Raw genomic sequence first — 20,284 nt, forward strand, 5'->3', positions numbered from 1 at the left:
ATACATGTACAAGACTGATTGGTAAAAGGTTAAAAGCTTACATTTTATGTCCTTGGTAGACATGAAACGCGTCAGGCCTTGGTTCTTAATTATGGAGATAAAATGTAAGCTTTTAACCTTTTACAATCTGACTTTGGCTCTAATACTTTGTGGGTTCAGGCTTGTGCTGGCCTCTCTTAGTGTTTGCTCCCTTTGCTGAAGGTCTGGTCTGGGGCGTGTGCACCCGGGCCCACCGTACATAGTGGTAAGCTCATCTAACACACTTCATATACTGGTTCCATATATGTATAATTTGTAATTAATTAAGTAGCCATGTAGCCCAGAGCTCCCTGAGCATGTGCAGCATTGTTGACACTCCTATAAAAAGATAAGTTTTTAACTTAATTGGCTTTTGGCAGAGAGCCCAGAATAGCTACTTAAGATACTTTTGTATAGTTTTAGATAAGGAGGTCACTTCGTGAAACTGATTTGCAGCTTAAAAGGAAATGTGTTCAAACTTTAATATCCTGGCAAATTATGTAAAACAGACATGGTAAATAGGAGGTGTGGCCACACAATCGGCGTGGTCAAAAAATTGCCACACTCTGCGCGGCAAATATTTTTGTCCCTCTTTCAAAATGTTGGGAGGTATGAATATACAGTCTGCCTAACCCTCACTATAACTGGCTCAGTGCCCCCAGTACAGTTTGGGGAGTATAAACAAAAAATAGAAGCTGTAATCTGTCTAACCAGGAAGGTAAGCAGAGCAAATCATCTTTTGTATGTAGTTATGCGCCTTGTCAGTAGTTTTCCTTGTCGCTGCGGATGACGTTAGTCTGTAATGGCGACTTCCTGACAAACTACATGTGTTTGAGCAGCGGAGATCAATGTATGGCTGTACGCGTTACTGTATGATAATTGGTAAGAGATAGAACAGGTTGACATGGTGAACATATTTAGTTATGTTTGCTAGTCTGATCATTTGGTGGCAGCAGGAATTTCTGCTCCATCTCGGTACGCCTCATCTTTGGAACTTCTATTGCCAACCCGTATTATAATTCCCAGTTTTGCGATTGCGTTATACTAAACACTAACAGCGACAGAGGAAGAAATCTAATAATATTTATGTTTTCAGGTTTCATGAAATGAAAGGAATCAATATAAAAGAACAGTGGAAACCGGTGGCGCTAGATCCAAATCTTTTTGCTGATGAGAAGCTAGATGATATTGTCTGTTTCACAGATTATGAATTGGTGAAGTCTTCAAAAGAGTTAAAGAAAGGTGTAAAAAAACACACAGGGGAAGAAAAGCTGGAAAGTGAAGGAATTTCAAAGAGCAAGAAAAGAAAAAATCCAAAAGCAGCCTCAGATCCCTAAGTATCCAAAACAGAGGATGCATTGCCTGAGCCTGAAGATGAACATGATGATGTTGTTAAAAGTGAAGATGATGGCAAAGAGGTAGCGAAAGACCAGCTCGGTCATTAAGTAAAAAGAAACGAAACAAGCAAAAGTAGGAAAACAATACTGGTGCTGAAGATGATGCTCCACTACCCCACTCTGCAAAAAAATCCAAGAACTGGTCTGAAAATGCTTTAAATGACAGGTCTATAAAAATGCTGATGTTTCTACTTGAAAGAATTTGGATGTACCAAAGGTTGTTTTAAAGGCGCTGAGCTTCCTTGGGTTCACATGTCCAACTCCTATACAAGCTCGAGCTCTGCCTTCAGCTATTTGGGATAAAATGCAGCAAAAGAGGAAACCGAGGAGGAACTAACAAGTGATGGGAAGAATGAGATTAATGTGGCAGAGAAGCAAAAGGCAGATTTCTAAAAAAAAAAAGAAATGTATGCCATTACCATTTCATGACATGCTTTGCATTCAGGAGGCTGAGTGATGTGGGATGTCTTACAAATTTTACTGTAAACTCATCACAACCTGCCCACTTACAGAATTCTGTGCTATCCTCTTATTTACCAACCTATGCTGAATTGGAGGTCATTGTAAAAGTGTAAAAGCTAAATGCAGTCAAATTTAATTGGGAGGCGTTTCATAATACAGATGGACAATGACCCAGAACATACAGCCAAAGCAACCCAGGAGTTTATTTAAGCAAAGAAGTGGAATATTCTTGAATGGCCAAGTCAGTCACCTGATCTGAACCCAATTGAGTTGCATTTCACTAAACTTCGGATAGAAAGGCCCACAAACAAACAGCAACTGAAAGCTGCTGCAGTAAAGGCCTGGCAGAGCATTAATAAAGAAGGAAACCCAGAATCTGGTGATGTCCATGAGTTCAAGACTTCAGGCTGTCATTGCCAGCAAAAGGGTTTTCCACCAAGTATTAGAAATGAACATTTTATTTTCAGTTTTTTAATTTATCCAATTACTTTTGAGCCCCTGAAATGAAGTGATTGTGTTAAAAAAAGGCTTTAGTTCCTCACATTTTTATGCAATCTTTTTGTTCAACCCACTGAATTAAAGCTGAAAGTCTGCAGTTCAACTGCATCTGAGTTGTTTCATTTAAAATTCATTGTGGTAATGAACAGAATCAAAATTAGAAAAAATTTCTGGCCCAACTGTATAGCCTATAGAAGTGTTCTTATGAGTTCTTTTACATTCTTCATCTGTATTTTATGGTATTAGCAGTCTGGCATCTAGGCAGAGCAGCAGAGGGCACCTCATGATATTAACTTTATTAAAGGGGACCTGTCACCCAAAAATATTATTCCAAGTCCTATTTTATCATGTTAGACAAGCACAATTAACTTTAACTTTTAAATTTGAAAAGGACTTTTATTATACAGATTTTTATGTCTGGGTGACAGGTCCACTTTAAAACTGCAAAATTGCTCCTATAAGCACTCTGGGTATGTTTACATTTAGTTATACTAAGGGTGAAAAAATAGCTTGTAGTCACAATGTGTAAATATACTTTAAAACCCAATCAATAATGCTTGGTTTAGGTACATGATTGTTCAACCTTTTAACTTTTTTTTTTAACTTGCCTGCTAGTTGATCCAAAGGAAGGCAAAAAAACCATCTGAAGCCTCTCCAATTTGCCTCAGAGGGGAAAGCAATTCCTTCCTGACTCCAAAATGGCAATCGGACCAGTCCCTGGATCAACTTGTACTATGAGCTATCTCCCATAAACCTGTATTACATCCCTTGCTAAAATGCCTTCCAACCAAATTTTAAAGCTATCTAATGTATCAGCCTGTACCACTTATTCAGGGAGAGAATTCCACATCTTCACAGCTCTCACTGTAAAAAAAAAAAAAAACCCTTCCGAATATTTAGGCAGAAACTCTTTTCATCTAATCGGAATGGGTGACCTTGTGTCAGCTGGTAAATAAAGCATTAGAGAGATTATTATATGACCCCCTTATATATTTATACATAGTATTTATATTTATACATAGTTATCATATCACCCCTTAAGCACCTCTTCTCCAGCGTGAACAACCCCAATGTGGCCCGTCTTTCCTCATAGCTAAGATTTTCCATACCTTTTACCCTCTCTATTTCAATAATGTCCTGTTTGAGCACTGGAGACCAAAACTGTACGGCATATTCTAGATGGGGCCTTACCAGTGCTCTATTCAGTGGAAGAATGACGACCCCCTCCTCCCTTGACTCTATGCCCCTTTTAATACAGCTCAAGATCTTATTTGTCCTTGATGCTGCTGACTGACATTGCTTGCTACAGCCAAGTTTATCATCTACAAGGACTCCAAGGTCCTATTCCATAATGGATTTGCCTAGTGCAGTATACAAGTACTAATATGCACCCTAGATGGCATAAGATAGCGTAGCAGTATAATAATAGACAGCATAAACAAGTTACATCTGATACAGACAACAGTATGTTGTCTTTGTTAAAGAGAGTGTTACATTTATCATATCGGAGCAAGAATAAAAAGCTCACAAACATGAAACAGGCTGCTCGTGCTTTAAATATGTTTATGAAATGGAAGCCGAAAATTAGCCCATGAATTTAAATGTCAAAATGCATTAAAAAAAAAAAAGCCTTCCCTCTGTTGGGATACATTCATACAACTGACATAAAAACCAACAGAACAGCAGAAATATAGAGTGACAATGAAAACTAAAGCATCTCAGTAAATAACATCCCTGTAGCACCTGTAAATGATGAAAAGAAAGAAGACAAAATTATAGTTATTTGGGTATAAGTGGGCAGATTTATAGTGCATATGGCCCTTATATAATGTTGTTGCAAGCACATTATCGTAATTTTCTGTGTATTGATACATCCTCGTTATTTTAGACTTCTGATACTATAGTTTCAGCATTCAGTTTGTTTATTCAGGTACTGTATCATTATTTTGTTGGCATTCTAGCGAAGGACACATTAAATTGTTATGTTTTTAGTATGCAATAAAGCTAGGCACTTTTATCAATTTAGTCTTTTGGTCAAGGTACCTTTTTCAGAATGCGATAATGGCTTATATGCCTTTTTTTTATTTTCCATACAATTATTAGGTTGTTTAAGAGCACTAAGTAGAATGTACAGAGCCAGTACAAAAGCCATGGATTGTGCGTTTCAGTTCAATCAGTCTATAATGTCCTGCTTCCATCTCTCTATATGACCAAACTAGTTAACTTAGGGGGTTATTTACTAAAATCCGAATATTTCTGATTAATAAAAAAAAAATCAGACCAAACTAGAATCCACGATTTACCCTTATTTATCATTAAAAAAGTCAGAAAAGCCTGAAAAGTCAGAATTTTTCATGAAATCCGCGGAAAACCCAGAAATGTCCAAATTATCAATTCTATAGGGCCTCGACAGGTTGAAGATGGAATATTTTTGGATTCTGACTTTTAGCAACTTCAGGGGAATATTAAATCTAGAAAAATTCTATGGTTTTTTTCCAATAAAAATTTGGATTTTATAGTAAAAAAATATTTATTTTCTTTAGTTTTTTGCATTATTTGATAAATAACTCCCTCAGAGAATTATAGAAGTATGCTATGTAGAGAACTGTGTTAAACACAGAAAATACTGATTTGTTTATTTTTTAGATGATTTACATTATATGTATAAAAATATTTCAGTTCATTCATTTCTTAATGTTTTGAACTCTCCGCATTCTCTTCTTTTTGTACCTCTTCTCTGTACAGTATATTGAAGTGATGTTCCAGAAACAACATGAAAACAGAGGGACTACGTCCTTCAGGAAATATATGATGATTAATCACGTTATCTGTTTTATCCACATATTCCACCTGAAGAGGAATTTCGAGAGCTTGCGTTAGGGCAATAATCTGGATGTGGTCACACTCAGTAGCCATTTGTTCCACGTTCTGCAAGACAAGCACAGGAATTACGGATAAATTACAAATATACTGAGAATCCTGTCACTCCCCTGTATGTTCCTGCAAGGGGCAGATTTACTAAAGGGCGAAGTGGCCGTCAATAGCAAAAATTAGCCAGAAATCCAATCTGCAGGGACATCGCCAATATACTAACAGGCGCAGAGGACAATTCATTAGCGAAAGAGACCGTCGCTAGTGCAGTCGACAGGCGAATTTTCACTCAGGCGAATGATCGTTAATCTGCAAATTCACTAAGGGTTAAGGTCACACTGAGCGTTTCGGGGAGATTTAGTCGCCTAGCGACTAATCGCCTCGTCTTTGCGGCAAACGCCTTCCCTCACTCTAAAATGAAAAATTGCCGGCGCTAATCACATGTGGCGATTCGTTTTCCGAAGTTGCCCGAAGTTTTGAAGTTAAGATTGCAATACATAGCCAAATTTGTTTGGGTTGTTTAGCTGACTGAATTACCATGGACACGTCAGGTCAGGGCCCTGTAAGTACAGGGCCACAATGTGGGCTATGAATCCTGCCACTCCTAACTTGTACCTCACAATGACGTGCAAGATAAGGGCGGGAAGGATGCCTACGTGCCTCCCCTCACTAATAAGGTGCAGACTATGACAGTTATCCGGAAACCCATTATCCAGAATGCTCCAAATTACGGAAAGGCTGTCTCCCATAGACTTTATTTTATCCAAAGTTTTAAAAATGATTTCCTTTGTCTCTGTAATCATAAAACAGTAGTTTGTACTTGATCCAAACTAAGATATAATTAATCCTTATTGGAAGCAAAACCAGCCTATTGGGTTCATTTAGGTTTACGTGATTTTCTAGAAGACTTAAGTTATGAAGATGCAAATTATCCGTATCTGGAAAGCATCAGGCCCTGAGCATTCTGGATAACAAGTCCCATACCTGTACTGCATTTGTGAAAGGTGCCCCATGCAGTGGGCTAAGTGCAAAAGAACTGCTCGGCCACTGTAAATGAGCACTACATCTTACTTAAAGCTTGACCAGTCAGGTGGGAGTATGGATTTCTCTTTTGAATTCAAAAGGCATGCAACTGTCCGCACAAGATCACTGGAAGAAATTTATATGACACAATTGTTGCAGATTGTATTATGAATAGTGTAAAACAAATTAGGCATATTTAAATATTTGCAGAGACATATTCCCTGTATGTTTTATATAGGGATGCATCGAATCCAGGATTCGGTTCAGGCTTTTTCAGCAAGACTCTGATTCGGACGAATCCTTCTGCCCGGTCAAACCAAATCCGAATTTGCATATGCAAATTAAGAACAGGGAGGGAAATCGCGTGACTTTTTGTCACAAAAGAAGGAAGTAAAAAATGTTTTCAAATCCCTAATTTGCATATGTAAATAAGGATTCGGTTCGGTACTCGGCCGAATCTTTCGTGAAGGATTCAGGGGTTCGGCCGAATCCAAAATAGTGGATTTGGTGCATCCCTAGTTTTATATATTGCTGCACAGCCAATGAATGAATACATCATTCAAATAAATAACTAGATCTTTATCCATTCCTGTTATACAAGATACTAAATTCTACAGAATGTTACAGGAAAACAATGTCATTCTATACATAACAAACCTGTGCACAGAAATCCACAACAGTCATTCCTTCTCTGATAAAGTGCTGGTAGAATTCGGTGCGGTTCCTAAGATAGGCAGATGTTACAAGTCTCACGTAAAGCACAACGCTGTCTGAGGAGCACGGCTGGTTGAAGGCTTTTAGAAGACTGGAGATAGACCCATCTAGTTCTGCCAGCTCTACAATGCTAAGAAACTGTGATCAGTTCAATCCTCTTGAAAATCAAAAGACTGGCACGACATGAAAGATTGAAATCAGGCTATTGTTCTAACTACTGCTATTGTATTTTTTGCAAAACATGCACCTGGCACAATATATAATGTGCTCAACATGGATATATGAACTTTAATGTCCTAACGTCCTTGCTCTGACTAAGGGTCTGGCACACAAGCAGATACAAATCTCTTCTTCGGGGCGACAATGCCCTGCCCTCAGCCAGCTGAAATTAAAATCGCCAGCGGCAATGCACTCACGGCGCTTTGTTTTCTGAAGTCGTCTGAAGTTGCCTCACAAGGAAACTTCGGGCGACTTCGGAAATCGCATCGCCGCTAGTGCATTGCCGAAGGCGATTTTCATTTTAGCCGGCGGAGGGCAGGGGGAAGGCAGTTCAGGGGGATTGTTGCCCCAAAGAAGAGATTTGTCACTGGGAAGACTAATCTCCCCAGATCTGCTCGTGTATAGGGTGCAAGTTATAAACATGGAACAGTGACAGCTATAGGTTTTAATGAAGCCGATATATTGTACATTAAATCCATGCTGAACTAATTTTTCCCGAAACAAAAGTTGTATCATTATACCTGTACGTATGTACTAAATTCTTACACACATTCAGTAAAATGAATAGTGACACCCAAATACCTATTTGCAAAGAAAAACTAAGCAGAGTCAGTCCTTGTGACCATTTCTGTTTTGCTTTTACATTACTTACAGTTTCATAGTGGTGTTTAAACAAGTGTTCTTGAAACCCAGCCATTAGGACTTCACTCTTACTCTGGACCACAAGATGTTTAAATCTAATGAAAAAAAAGAAACACAATTGAATTATGATTTCAGTCATGATTTGGCCATAAAAATATCCCAATGATGTCAGTTGCCAGGATAGGTTACTTGATGATGTGCAAATTTTATTATATTGCGCCTTTATTGGAAATTCCAAAACTTTGACTCACTAATGACAAACACTGAACCCAGCGTTTGCCTTTCTAGCTATGGTTTGTATTTTTCTTCACTGTGCTGTATCAAATAAAGGAATACATTGTACTTCTCATATCCAATAGATTAAAAGTAGGGATGCACCGAATCCACTTTTTTGGATTCGGCCGAACCCCCAAATCCTTTGCGAAAGATTCGGCCGATTTCCCTCCCCGCCCCTAATTTGCATATGCAAATTAGGATTCACATTCGGTTCGGCCGGGCAGAAGGATTCGGCCGAATCCGAATCCTGCTGAAAAAGGCCGAATCCTGGCCGAATCCCGAACCGAATCCTGGATTCGGTGCATCCCTAATTAAAAAACCAATTACAATTAAATGGTTTAAATGCCTTTTTCTTGTTACTATTCAGAGTGAAGAGTAATTAGGCATTCAAGAAAATCCAGAACTAAATCATTCTACATTATATCGCATTCTGAATCATACAAGTTTGCCTAATGACATGGGCATGATAGAAGTCGACATCTCTTAACTAGATGAACTTAAAGGGATACTGTCATGGGAAAACAGTTTTTTTTTTCAAAATGCATCAGTTAATAGTGCTGCTCCAGCAGAACTCTGCACTGGAGCTCTCAAAAGAGCAAACATTTTTTTATATTAAAAATTGAAATCTGACATAGGGCTAGACATATTGTCAGTTTCCCAGCTGCCCTCAGTCATGTGATTAGTGCTCTGCAACACATGCAGTTGCATTAAGTAGGAGAAACAACTGCCAGAAAGCAGTTCCATCATAAAGTGCTGGTTCTTTCTGAAAGCACATGACCAGGCAAAATGACCTGAGATGGCTGCCTACACACCAATATTACAACTCAAATAAATGCACTTGCTGGTTCAGGAATTACATTTTATATTGTAGAGTGAATTATTTGCAGTGTAAAAAGTGTAATTTAGAAATAAAATCTACATCATAAAAATCATGACAGAATCCCTTTAACTTTTAGCAAGTGAAATCAGTAAAAGGCACATACAACACATACAAAAAAAAATAAATAATATAGATACTTTCATACTATCTACACAATAATCCCAATGTTGTACACACCTAAGAATTTCTTGCTTTTTGCCCAGGAGAAATTCCAGATAAGCAAAGCAAAGTCCTCTGTAAAAACAACTCCCATCTGCCCGTGTCTTCCTTACACTGTGGTACTGGTTTTGAAGATCCTGTGTTTTTTTGGAAAATTTTTAAAATGACATATGTTTTAACATTTTATAAAGTTTTATTACATATTTAGAAAGCTTTTTATTTCCATGAGCTGAAATTTAGGGGCAGATTTATCAAAATGTGAGATTAGAGCTCACCACAGAAAAATTCACCCAATTTCTATTCACTCCTATGGGATTTTTAGAAACGTATTTATGAAATGGTGAACTCCATTGATAAATATGGTTCTAAAAATCCCACAGGAATAAATAGAAAGTGGGTTTTTGTGGTGAGATCTAATGTCACATTTTGGTAAATCTGTCCCTTAATGTAATGTTTTATTGCACTTTGATGCAGTATTGGAGTAGGCCACTAGATGGCAGTAATTCAGTGGGAAATTGTTTGGTTGTGGTCTGTGCACCTTGTCACATGCTAAATCATACACATTTGCCTTACAGGGGGTATTATCTCTGTTGTACTAGGCAACTGATGAGCGATCTATAAATGTATTTAATAAAAAGGTGTCCCTTTCTTAATACAAACCTTGCAGAGATTTTTTCAACTAACAACCCAAAGAAACAAATCAGATGTGTGCTTTCAAATACTTGACCAGTAAATGCTGGTTCTTTGATAATAGTCACTAGATCTGCTGCAAACTATACAACCTTATTGCATTACCTGAAAACCATTTTACAGCATCCAGTGACAATTAGCCCTATTTTGTACATAGTGCCTTCTGATGGATTGCCCTGAATGGAGACATCCATAAATGTGTCTGGCCTATTGAAACAATACCCTGGGCTTTTTTAAAGCGGACCCGTCACCTACACATAAAAAGCTGCATAATGAAAGTCCTTCAGAAATTAAACATGGAACACAAATTCTTTTTACATTAAAACCAACCATTACTGTTACAAAGGTGTTTAAATATCTGAGCTGTCAATCAAATATTACCTGCCCCGCCTCTATGCGTAGAGGAGGGGCAGTCAATTACTTTCACTTTTCATTCAGCACTTCCTAGATGTCACTGTCCTCCTCCAATTTTCTCTTCCCTCTTAAGGCTCTATAATTGCGTTGGATACTGCACATGGACAATAGGTCTCCCATTCTGGTGCATACACAAGATTCTGGTGTGATATACAATTTCCTTTAATAACCGTATCCACAAAATGGTAGCTGCCTGCTTGCTGTAATTGTGTATTTCCAAGACCGAAGGAAACAGAATTTAAATCATAATTACCGTGTAAGTAAACTGTATTTTATTTGCTCAACTAACATGATGGAAAAGAATTTGGAATTATTTCTTAGTGTGACAGGTCCCCTTTAAGTAGATGGAAAGACAACAATCACACCCTGGGCTACTGCTCCAATCAGCAGAAAACTGCCTTGGCCTGGGGCTCTGTCAGTGACTTTTGGCACCCCCAAGTGATTGTGGCTTTCCTTCTCCTTCAAAGGGGTACTACCCCTCCCCTACAGTTATAAATCCCCTTTTGACTTCCTCCCTGCATAATGTTCAAAAATAATATGTGCCCCATCCAGCAACACTGACCTAAATTTGCAGAGTAGCAGAGCTCAGGGACACCATGGTTGGACGCTTTGTTATCTTCCGGATAATCTTTTCTTTTCAGTAATTTTCTAAGCTCTCTGACTCCAATTGTGCATGCGCCAATGGCTGAAGTGACGACGCTAACATCACGAAGATACCGAAGCGTCCAGACATGGCGCCCCTGAGCTCCACTGTGCTACTCTGCAAATTTAGTGTTGCTGGATGGGGCATGTATTCTTTTTGAACACTATGCGGGGAGGAAGCCAGTGGAGAAGGCTAATGAGGGCTTTTAGCTGTAGGGGGGGTTAATTCTCCTTCAACCCTTCAGCAAACAGGTTAATAATACTTCTTTACTTCCCTGTGTATGATTCCATGGGAAAATCCAGTGAAAGAGTCAAAAGAACAAGAAAAACATTTCAAGATCCTATTTTCTGCATTGTCGCCTTTTTAAACACATGGAGTGTTGCACTTGCACCTGCAGAAAAGCAGATGCAACTGAGGCTACAGAGAGGATAAAGAGTAGCAATAAGACCGTTGCATTGCCTCATACACATACAGTGGTGCTTGAAAGTTTGTGAACCATTTAAAATATTCTATATGAATGTGCCCTAAAACATCATTTGATGAAGAAAATCTAGTTAACACGTGACTTATGTGAATGATATAAAATTATTACATTTGGTCATGTAGTTATTAAAAAAAGATCCAATAACATATCAGAGTCTGGTGTTTTCAGCCAATGTGTTAATCAGGTGTGAGTGAAAGATCCTGTTTTATTTAAAGAACAGGAATTCAGCAAAGCCTGATCACACACATCAACACATTTATGGATGTGTATCATGGCTCGATCCAAAGAGGTGTCTGAGGACAGCAAAAAAAGATATTTTAATGCTCATAAAGCTGGAAAAGTCTATCTTTAAAGAGTTTGGACTGCCCCAATTAACAGTCAGACAGATTATGTACAAGTGAAGTAAATTCAAAACTGTTACACTATCCAGAAGTGGTCGACCATCAAAGATAACTCCAACTGCAAGGCATCTAATAGTCCGGGAGGTTACAATAGAACTCAGGGTAACTTCTAAGCAACTGAAGGCCTGTCTCGCATTGGCGAATGTTGATGTTCATGAGTCCACCATCAGGAGAACAATGAGCAGCAATGGTGTGTATGCTGTGTTTCCAATGGGGCCGAACGCAGGTTGAGATGCAACATGCTGCATTTTTCCTGCGTTCGGCGCCTACAGCGCCTGTGTGAGTACAGCCCCATTGGAAAAAACGTAATGCATCTATTCCTGCGCTCCCCTGCGGCTGAACGCAGAAAAACGGAACGCAGGGGAGCGCAGCTACAACCGCTCGTCAGTAAGAGCCCTAAGAACCTTATCCCATCTGTGAAACATGGTGGGAATGTTCTGATTTGGACCTTTTTTGCTGAGCCTTAACAGCTTGCCTTCATTGATGGAACAATGAATTCTGAACTATACCAGAGATTACTAAAGGAAATTCCAAGATATCTGTCCTTTAACCGAATCTCAAGAGACAGTGGACAGATCCTAAACACACCAAAGAATGGTTAAACAAGAATAAGGTTAATGTTCTGGAATGGCAAAGTCAAAGTCCTGACCTTAATCCAATCAAAATGTTGTGGAAAGACCTAAAGCGAGCGGTTCATGTCAGGAAACCCACCAACATCCCAGAGCTGAAGCTGTTCTGTATGGAGGAATGGGCTAAATTATCTCTGAAACAATGTTCAGGACTGATCAGCATTTAGTTGCAGTTATTGCTGCACAAGGGGGTCACACCAAATACTGAGCAAAAATAAGTTAATACCAATTCACTTACTTTCGCCACATGCAGATATGTTATTGGAACGTTTTTTGTTTTTTTTTAAATAAATACATGACCAAAATGTTGTTTCATTTGTTTAATTAGGTTTTAGGTTTTTAGTTAGGTTTTCTCCATGTACTTTTAGGATCAGATGTTGTTTTAGGTCACAAACAATAATATAAAAATATAGAATATTTTAAAAGGTTCACAAACTTTCAAGCACCACTGTAGTGTTCATGGAACTCGGATCTCACTAGTCAAAGTATCCCCATGCATGCCACATGTCCACCATGTGATCCAAGTGTAACTGGTGAAAACAAGTGGCAGGATATTCTTACAATTCAGACCAAAAATCACATTAATTTTCATGAAGTAACATGGAAATCAAATGCAACGCTCCTTCAAGGAACCACTGAGATCCAATTCCAAATTCTAAAATTGTCTTTTAAAAATTAGATGGTATTGGACTCTATAAATTTACTGTTGTTCTACTACTTGCTCCAAATAATGGCGTACCTTTAATTTCCTCTGATAAACTGGAACTTTGGAGTTTTCCTCGATGAGCAAGGCAAGATCATACTTTTCAGATATGAATTCCTCATTCTGTCAAAAATAAAATAAAGACTTACCGGGGAAATAAAAGGAAGTTTCCAAAGCAATTTGATGCTGTGAAAAGATATTTTGCAGAATTCATTGTTGCATTTACTCTATAAACAGTTAAGCCCTCTGGTAATTGTCTACAGCATAATAAAAAGATACATAAAACCACCCTTAAAAACTAAGTACAGGTATGGGATCTGTTAACCCAGAAAAACCTATTCATAGAGGAGTGGAAAAACATTCTCCTAAATGAAGTCAGAGACAGTTATAAGAAACACCTACTTGAGGTTGTTTCTGCGAAAGGGGACATTTAGAGTCTTTGGGGCAAATTCACTAAAGGACGAAGCGCCTAACGCTAGCGTTAATTCGCTAGCGTTAATTCGCTAGCGTAGCGCATTTTCGTTAATTCGCCGATTCACTAACGGACACTGGCGTAAATTCGCTAGTTACTTCGCACCCTTACGCCTGGCGAATTTGCGCAACGGACGTACCTACGCAAATTCACTGATGCGCGCATTGTTCTGAACGCTACATTTTACGCCAGACTTCCTTCGCCACCTCAGACCAGGTGAAGTGTAATAGATTAGATGGGGATTGCTTCAAAAAAAGTCCCAAAAAATGCTGGCGTTTTTTCTTTTTTTTTATGGGTGATAGGCTGAAAAAGATCGAAAACATTTTTGGGGCTAACCTCCTTCCCCCCTACATTTCCTAACTCATGGCACCTTAACTATACAGTGGGCACATGTGTAGGGCAAAATAAAAATTTTATTTGCTGTTTTGAAGGTTTCCCAGGCTTGTGTAGTGATGCTACATATACCTCCATTGTAACTTCAATTTGGCGCCGTATGCAAATTAACCATCGCTAGCGTAACTTCGCTTTGCTTGGCGAATTAAAGCCAGTGCAACTTCACAACCTTAGGCTTCCCCTGAGCGCAACTTCTGATTTTAGTGAATTTGCTATAGCGCTGGCGAAAATAAGCCTGGCGAAGTGCGGCGAAGCGGACGCTGGCCCAACTATGAATCTTAGTGAATTTGCCCCTTTGACTTACTTTGACATTAAGAAATGGAGAAATTTGGGGTTAACATTATCGAAGATATAATCAAAAGTACAGCTGAATGACTGGTAGTGTAATATTTTCCAATACCTGTAACCTTGTTTTCGGCTTAGGGGACCCCAAGTAAAGGTCGCTCTTCTAGAGGGGGTATTAAAGGCATTGGTTCCCTTTTACTTTACAATTAGTATGATGTAGAGTTATATTCTGAGAGATTTCAATGTGCTTTTAATTTTTTTTATTAATTGTGTTCTTTAGGTTGTTAAAGGAGAACTAAAGCCCCAAACTAATGAAAACCCCTACCCTCCATAGCCCCCCCCCCCTTCCTGTTCCACCCTGCACAGGTGTTGATACCTGTAAATGCCCCTAAGTCTTTAGGCTTGACAAAGGGCCTGTGTAGCCCGAAACGTTGCCTATGGCATTTGAGTAAAGATTTTGCAATTTTTCAAAAAATACCGGAATGCTGCTGCTTTATTTGCTACATGTATACATTGCCCTGGCAGGGGGTATAGCTTGCACCCGGGGCCGCAAGGAGCCTTGTCCGCTTTTGAAGCACACTTTATCTACATTTACTGGCCCTAAGTCTTTAATTAATCCTTGATGCAGAGTCAGCGCAGCGAAGCTCATAGGCGCCATCTTCACTGCTTCGAGAATCTTCGGGTCCCTTTGCCAATTTCTGTGGTTGTTGGTGCATTTGCAGTAGTGACGTGTGGGCCGGGCCGATACCCGTGGGTCAAGCAGGTTCGGCCCGACCTTGCACCCCTCTACACTGCCGGCTTCTGATTTTATAGCCTGGAGCCTGCTCGCCACGCCCCATTTGTGACGTCATCAGCGGGTCGGGTCTGCGCAGGACTATTAAAGGAACTTTGAAGTTCTGCGGGTGGAGGGAGGGTGATATTGGGCTGGGAAAAACCCGACCCGCACATCACTAACGAACAGTTGTTTGGGAAAACTGCTACAACTGCGCATGTGCCGCTTATTTGCTGGAGACCCCGAAGCGGTGAAGTAGGCGTCTGTGAGCTCTGCTGCACTGACTCTGCATTGAGGGGTAATTAAAGACTATGGGGCATTTACAGGTATTAACACCTATGTGGGTGGGGGGGGAGAAACAGGGAGGGGTACTATGGAGGGTAGGCGTTTTCATTAGTTTGGGTTTAGTTCTCCTTTAAAGGGGTGGTTCCCCAATAAGGTAACTTTTACCTTGGCTATGGAATGGCCAATTCTAAGCAACTTTTAAATTGGTTTTCTTTTATTTATTTTATTAAAGTTTTAAAGTTATTTGCCTTTTTCTTCTGACTCTTTGCAGCTTTCAAACGGTCAACGCTGACCCCTTCTAAAAAGCAGATGCTCCGTAAGGCTACAAAGGTATTGTTTTTGCTACTTAGTATTCCTCATCTTTCTATTCAGCCCCTCTTTTATTCAATTTAAATCAATGCATGGTTGCTAAGAGAATTTGCACCCTAGCAAACATATTGCTTAAAATGCAAATTGAATAGTTGCTGAATTAAAGGTTAATAACTCAAAATCCTTAAATAATAAAAAAAATTAACACCAATTGCAAATTGTCTCAGAGTATCACTACCGCTACATCATACGAAAAGTTATCAACTCCTTTAAGCTTTGTATCCTGCAGTTCTTCGGTTTGCAATTAAAAAATCTGGTTGCTAAGGACCAATTAACCTAGCAACCACAACCTGAGATGAAGGAGACACTGAAATGTGATTAGGAGAGGCTCTGAATAGAAAAAGGAGTAATAGAAAGTACCAATAACAATACAGGCTTACACTTTTTACATGGGAGTCGGCGACCCTCCCAGTTGAAGGGATAATTATTCAAAAACCAGAAAAAGAAAAAATGAAGGGCTTTTGGAGAAACTATTTAGGGGAAACACCGATTTAATCAGCTGTATTATTAAGCTGCATTGGTTCAATCGCCAGGTTTAGAAAAGAACAGGCAGACCCTGCTCTAAGCCTCGTGTACGTTCTACAAATAATTTTCACGCAATTATTTAACAAAATATTAGAAGGACGCTTAGACTTGCTTCATCTCTTCCTAGAATTACTTCCGCTGCAAAGTCGCCAACGATAACGTGTCCAGACTCCAGCCAGACTGCGCCGCTCTCTACACTCACCATGGTTTCTCCGTTGCGTTTCCTTCATTCACTCACTCAGGCAGCTGCTCTTTTCCTGCCCCGCCCTCCCAACACTAACCACGCCTCCATACGCTGAAGTCGCCTGATTCAACGTTACGTGACGGTGCGTCACTGCGCAGGACAGGTCCATGCGTAGTAATAGCGCCTAAATAACAGCAGAAGCTGTTTCCCGTTGTTGGGTTAAACAATTGATGTTTTTGGGAATGCACGGAATGTGCTTTGAGCTGGAGGCGGGCGCTTAACGTAAATGACTGTTCCTTTTGTACACCAAACACCATAGGGATCCTCCTTGTCCCCAGGCCAGGGATCCTATGTTGGCTTCGTAAAGGAGAAGGAAACCCCCTAGGCGCAAAAACCCCTCCCCTGTGTTGCCCCTCCCCTCCTTACCCCCTGGCTTACCTGTCTCCCTGGGCAGATGCCCCTAACTTGTTACTCACCCCTCTGCGCAGGTCCTGTCCACGGAGTTCATAGACGCCATCTTCTCCCGAGTGGTCTTCTTCCTGCTTTGACTGGCGTTTTGGCACATGTGCAGTAGGAACATTTACCGATACGGATCTACTGCGCATAGGGTTGCCACCTGGCCGATATTTTACCGGCCTGGCCGGTAAAATTTATGCTTGATGCCAATGTTATTAATAGGAAAAAAACAGCAAGAATATAGGAAGGGCGGTATATTTTTCCAGAAAAGGTGGCAACCCTAACTGTGCATGCGTCGAAAGTTACGTGACTTTCGGCGCATGCGCAGTAGATCCGTACCGGTAAATGCTCCTACTGCGCATGCGCCAGAAGATTCCGATTAATCCAGGAAGAAGAGCGCTCAGGAGAAGATGGCGTCTGTGAACTCCAAGGACAGGACCTGCGCAGAGGGGTGAGTAACAAGTTAGGGGCATTTGCCTGCGGGGACAGGAAGGCCGAGGGGGGGGGAGGGATTTTTGTGCATAGGGGGGTTCCTTCTCCTTAAACACTTTTTTCTTTTTTACCTTCGAGGTACGAGGCACATGCCCCCTGTATTTACGTTTATTGTTACATTAGTAGACTTGTGTTAAATGTAATAATATGAAGCGAAAATAAGGGAAGTTGTTTTATGGTGAAGAGTATAGGAAGGTTGTGCTTCCCTTCCGACATTTTGGAAATATAAAGGGGGGGGGATTTTTTTTAACCATGTCCATTTTTTGTGGCCACACCCTCTAATTACCATGCTCATTTTACAAAATTTGGCAGGCTATGAAAGTTTAAACATATTTCTGTTTTTTTCCCCCCAGTTATTACAGTTTTGCTAATGAAGGTGAATTGCCCTTAAAGAAGTAACTAAACCCTAAAGTCAAAAAACTTACATAGACCTCCCTCCTCCACCCCAGGCTAGTTGCTACCCTGGGCAAATGCCCTTAACTCTTTACTTACCCCTCCGTGCGGATTGTGTCCAGCGGAGTTCGCAGCAGCCATATTCATCTCTTCGGTAATCTTTGGAATGAGACCGGCGCTTCAGCAATTTTAGTGAGTTTCGGCGCATGCACCGTTGTCGCGGAATAGAAAATTGCTCCAACTGCACATGCTCCGCTTTGCCAGTCTCATTCCAAAGAGATGAAGATGGCTGCTGTGAACTACGCTGGGGGTCTATATAGGGTAGGGGTTTTTTAACTTTAGGGTTTAGTTCTCCTTTAAGCTGTGAGTCTAAATTCTCCCAAGAGACAGTCTAAATTGTTACAATTACTTATTTGTAGGGATGCACCGAATCCAGGATTCGGTTCGGGATTCTGCCTTTTTCAGCAGGATTCGGATTCAGCCGAATCCTTCTGCCAGGCTGAACCGAATTCTAATTTGCATATAAAAATTAGGGGCAGGGAGGGAAATGGCATGACTTTTTGTCACAAAACAAGGAAGTGAAAAATGTTTTCCCCTTCACACCCCTAATTTGCTTATGCAAATTAGGATTCGGTTCGGTATTTGGCCGAATATTTTGCAAAGAATTCAGGGTGGATTCGGTGCATCCCTACTTATTTGCGTATCTCAAGATTGTTACAAAAGTATCTTAGTTGCACCTGGTGGCTGTTCTGAGCTCTTTGCCAAAAGCCAATTAAGTTAGAAACCTTGTATCTTTTTCTGGCTGTTCAGTGCAGAGAAAGTCAGGACATTTTCAGACTGCAGGTTGAGCTGTCAAAAGCGGGACTGTCCCGCTGAAAACAGGACAATTAGGAGGTATGGTTGTGCAGGGGTCTTTAGTGCAAGCATGTACATTAGATTGTTTACCATGTGCTCAAGCCTGAGATTGTTCCAGACCTACCATACATGAAAAGGAACAGATGAATGGGAAAACACAAGTATAAAAGGGCAAATATTTTATTGCACATGGGGGGAAAAAACATTTGTGGCATATAAAATCAAAATATCTGCTCAAGTGTTATATGAAAGGAGATGAAACCTCTGACAAGTCAGGCCATCCCCAACAACCCTACCTCTTGAACCGCACTGCAATTACTGGGGACTTTTTTGGGAATAATGATCTAATGATCTAATGATCTTTTGTTTTAACATGGCTTCTGCTTTTATGTAAGTTTAAAAGGATTGGGTCACCTTTATGTTAACTTTTAGTATGTGATGGATTTGTTAGCATCTTTTCAATTGGTCTTCATTTTTTCTTCTCACTCTCTCTGACTTTAAAAAAGTGAAAAATAAACATAATTTCAAGCAACTTTGCATAATACATCAAAAAAAATGCAGACTTTTCATTTGTAATGGTTTCTGACAGTTCTCTAAGTCTAGCCCCCTGCTGATCTATTTGACTACTTTGCTGAGCTGGCTGACTACTGTTACTTTGTATCAACAGCCAGCTGTCCTTAGCCTGCATCCTCCAAACCCCACAATTCCCTGCACACGTGATTTCCATAAGGAAAGGAACATCACAGTGCAATGCGTTGTGGGTTATGTAGTTCCTGCATGCTGTCTGTAAGCTATGGATTAGTTGATACAATTTATAACATCAGTGTTTAGTCCCTCCCATTTATTAATACTTTTTGAATAAACAGGTTACTGTGATGGGTGAATTAGGGGTTTCTTTGTTATGTGGGCCTCTTTATTATATTTTGGTTTGGAAGCCTGAGTTGCCCTTTAAAATTCGATTCAAGTTTTTTTTGAAGATTCATAAAATATATACATAAATATGTATAAATTTATACATAAAATCATACTCTGGCCCTTTAAGAACTCAATTTAGTCAATGGGAGACCTGGGATCAATTTGGAGTTGTTTGCAGCCTTCCTGACATGCGGGGGGGGGGTTTCGGAGGAATTTGATTCGAGTTTTCAGGTCGATCCTATTTACCCGAGTTTAGAATATTCTATTTTTTTTCAATACATTTAGGTCAAATATCGAGTTCATGGGAGTTTGAAATTCGAACCTTAATAAACTTGCCCCTAAATGTCATTTTGACTGGCTGTACCTTGTGATGATTAAATTAGCCATATTGTGTACACTGCAGTTATACTTTTTTTTAAAAAAAAAAAAATATTTACTAATTTGATATGCTGTGTAATCAGCTTGCTTTTTTTTAACTGAAGTAAAATTATTCCTATGAAAAAAGTATTCCATACACTTCAGTAGCGCTAACAGCACAAGATACAGGGAATGAAACTTAGCAATAACAAAAACTAGGCATAAGATATAATGAAAAATAGCAGATTTACCTGGTTCCTAAAATAACCTTTGTCCAGGTTAAACTTTAGCTCGAGCTGTTTGTTCTTCTCCAGTAATCTATCATAGTACATCTGAAGTTGAGATAGCTCACTGGTCATCATCTGAAGGAATATAAAATAATTAGAAGTTTTGATGACACCAAGACTC

At 39.7% G+C, this 20,284-nt stretch overlaps 1 protein-coding gene across 1 annotated transcript; it reads right to left on the bottom strand.

The window, feature by feature from the left end:
* Nucleotides 1-3,918: 3,918 nt before the first annotated feature.
* On the bottom strand, nt 3,919-16,481 carry otub2.S (OTU deubiquitinase, ubiquitin aldehyde binding 2 S homeolog). Its single transcript, NM_001095000.1, is given in 6 exon segments — nt 3,919-5,303; nt 6,927-7,121; nt 7,855-7,939; nt 9,178-9,296; nt 13,160-13,246; nt 16,427-16,481. Coding segments are annotated over 6 exon segments (726 nt in total). The 5' UTR covers nt 16,430-16,481; the 3' UTR covers nt 3,919-5,066.
* Nucleotides 16,482-20,284: the final 3,803 nt, after the last annotated feature.

The sequence above is a fragment of the Xenopus laevis genome, chromosome 8S (genome assembly GCF_017654675.1).
Source record: "Xenopus laevis strain J_2021 chromosome 8S, Xenopus_laevis_v10.1, whole genome shotgun sequence".
Taxonomy (NCBI): Eukaryota; Metazoa; Chordata; class Amphibia; order Anura; family Pipidae; genus Xenopus; species Xenopus laevis.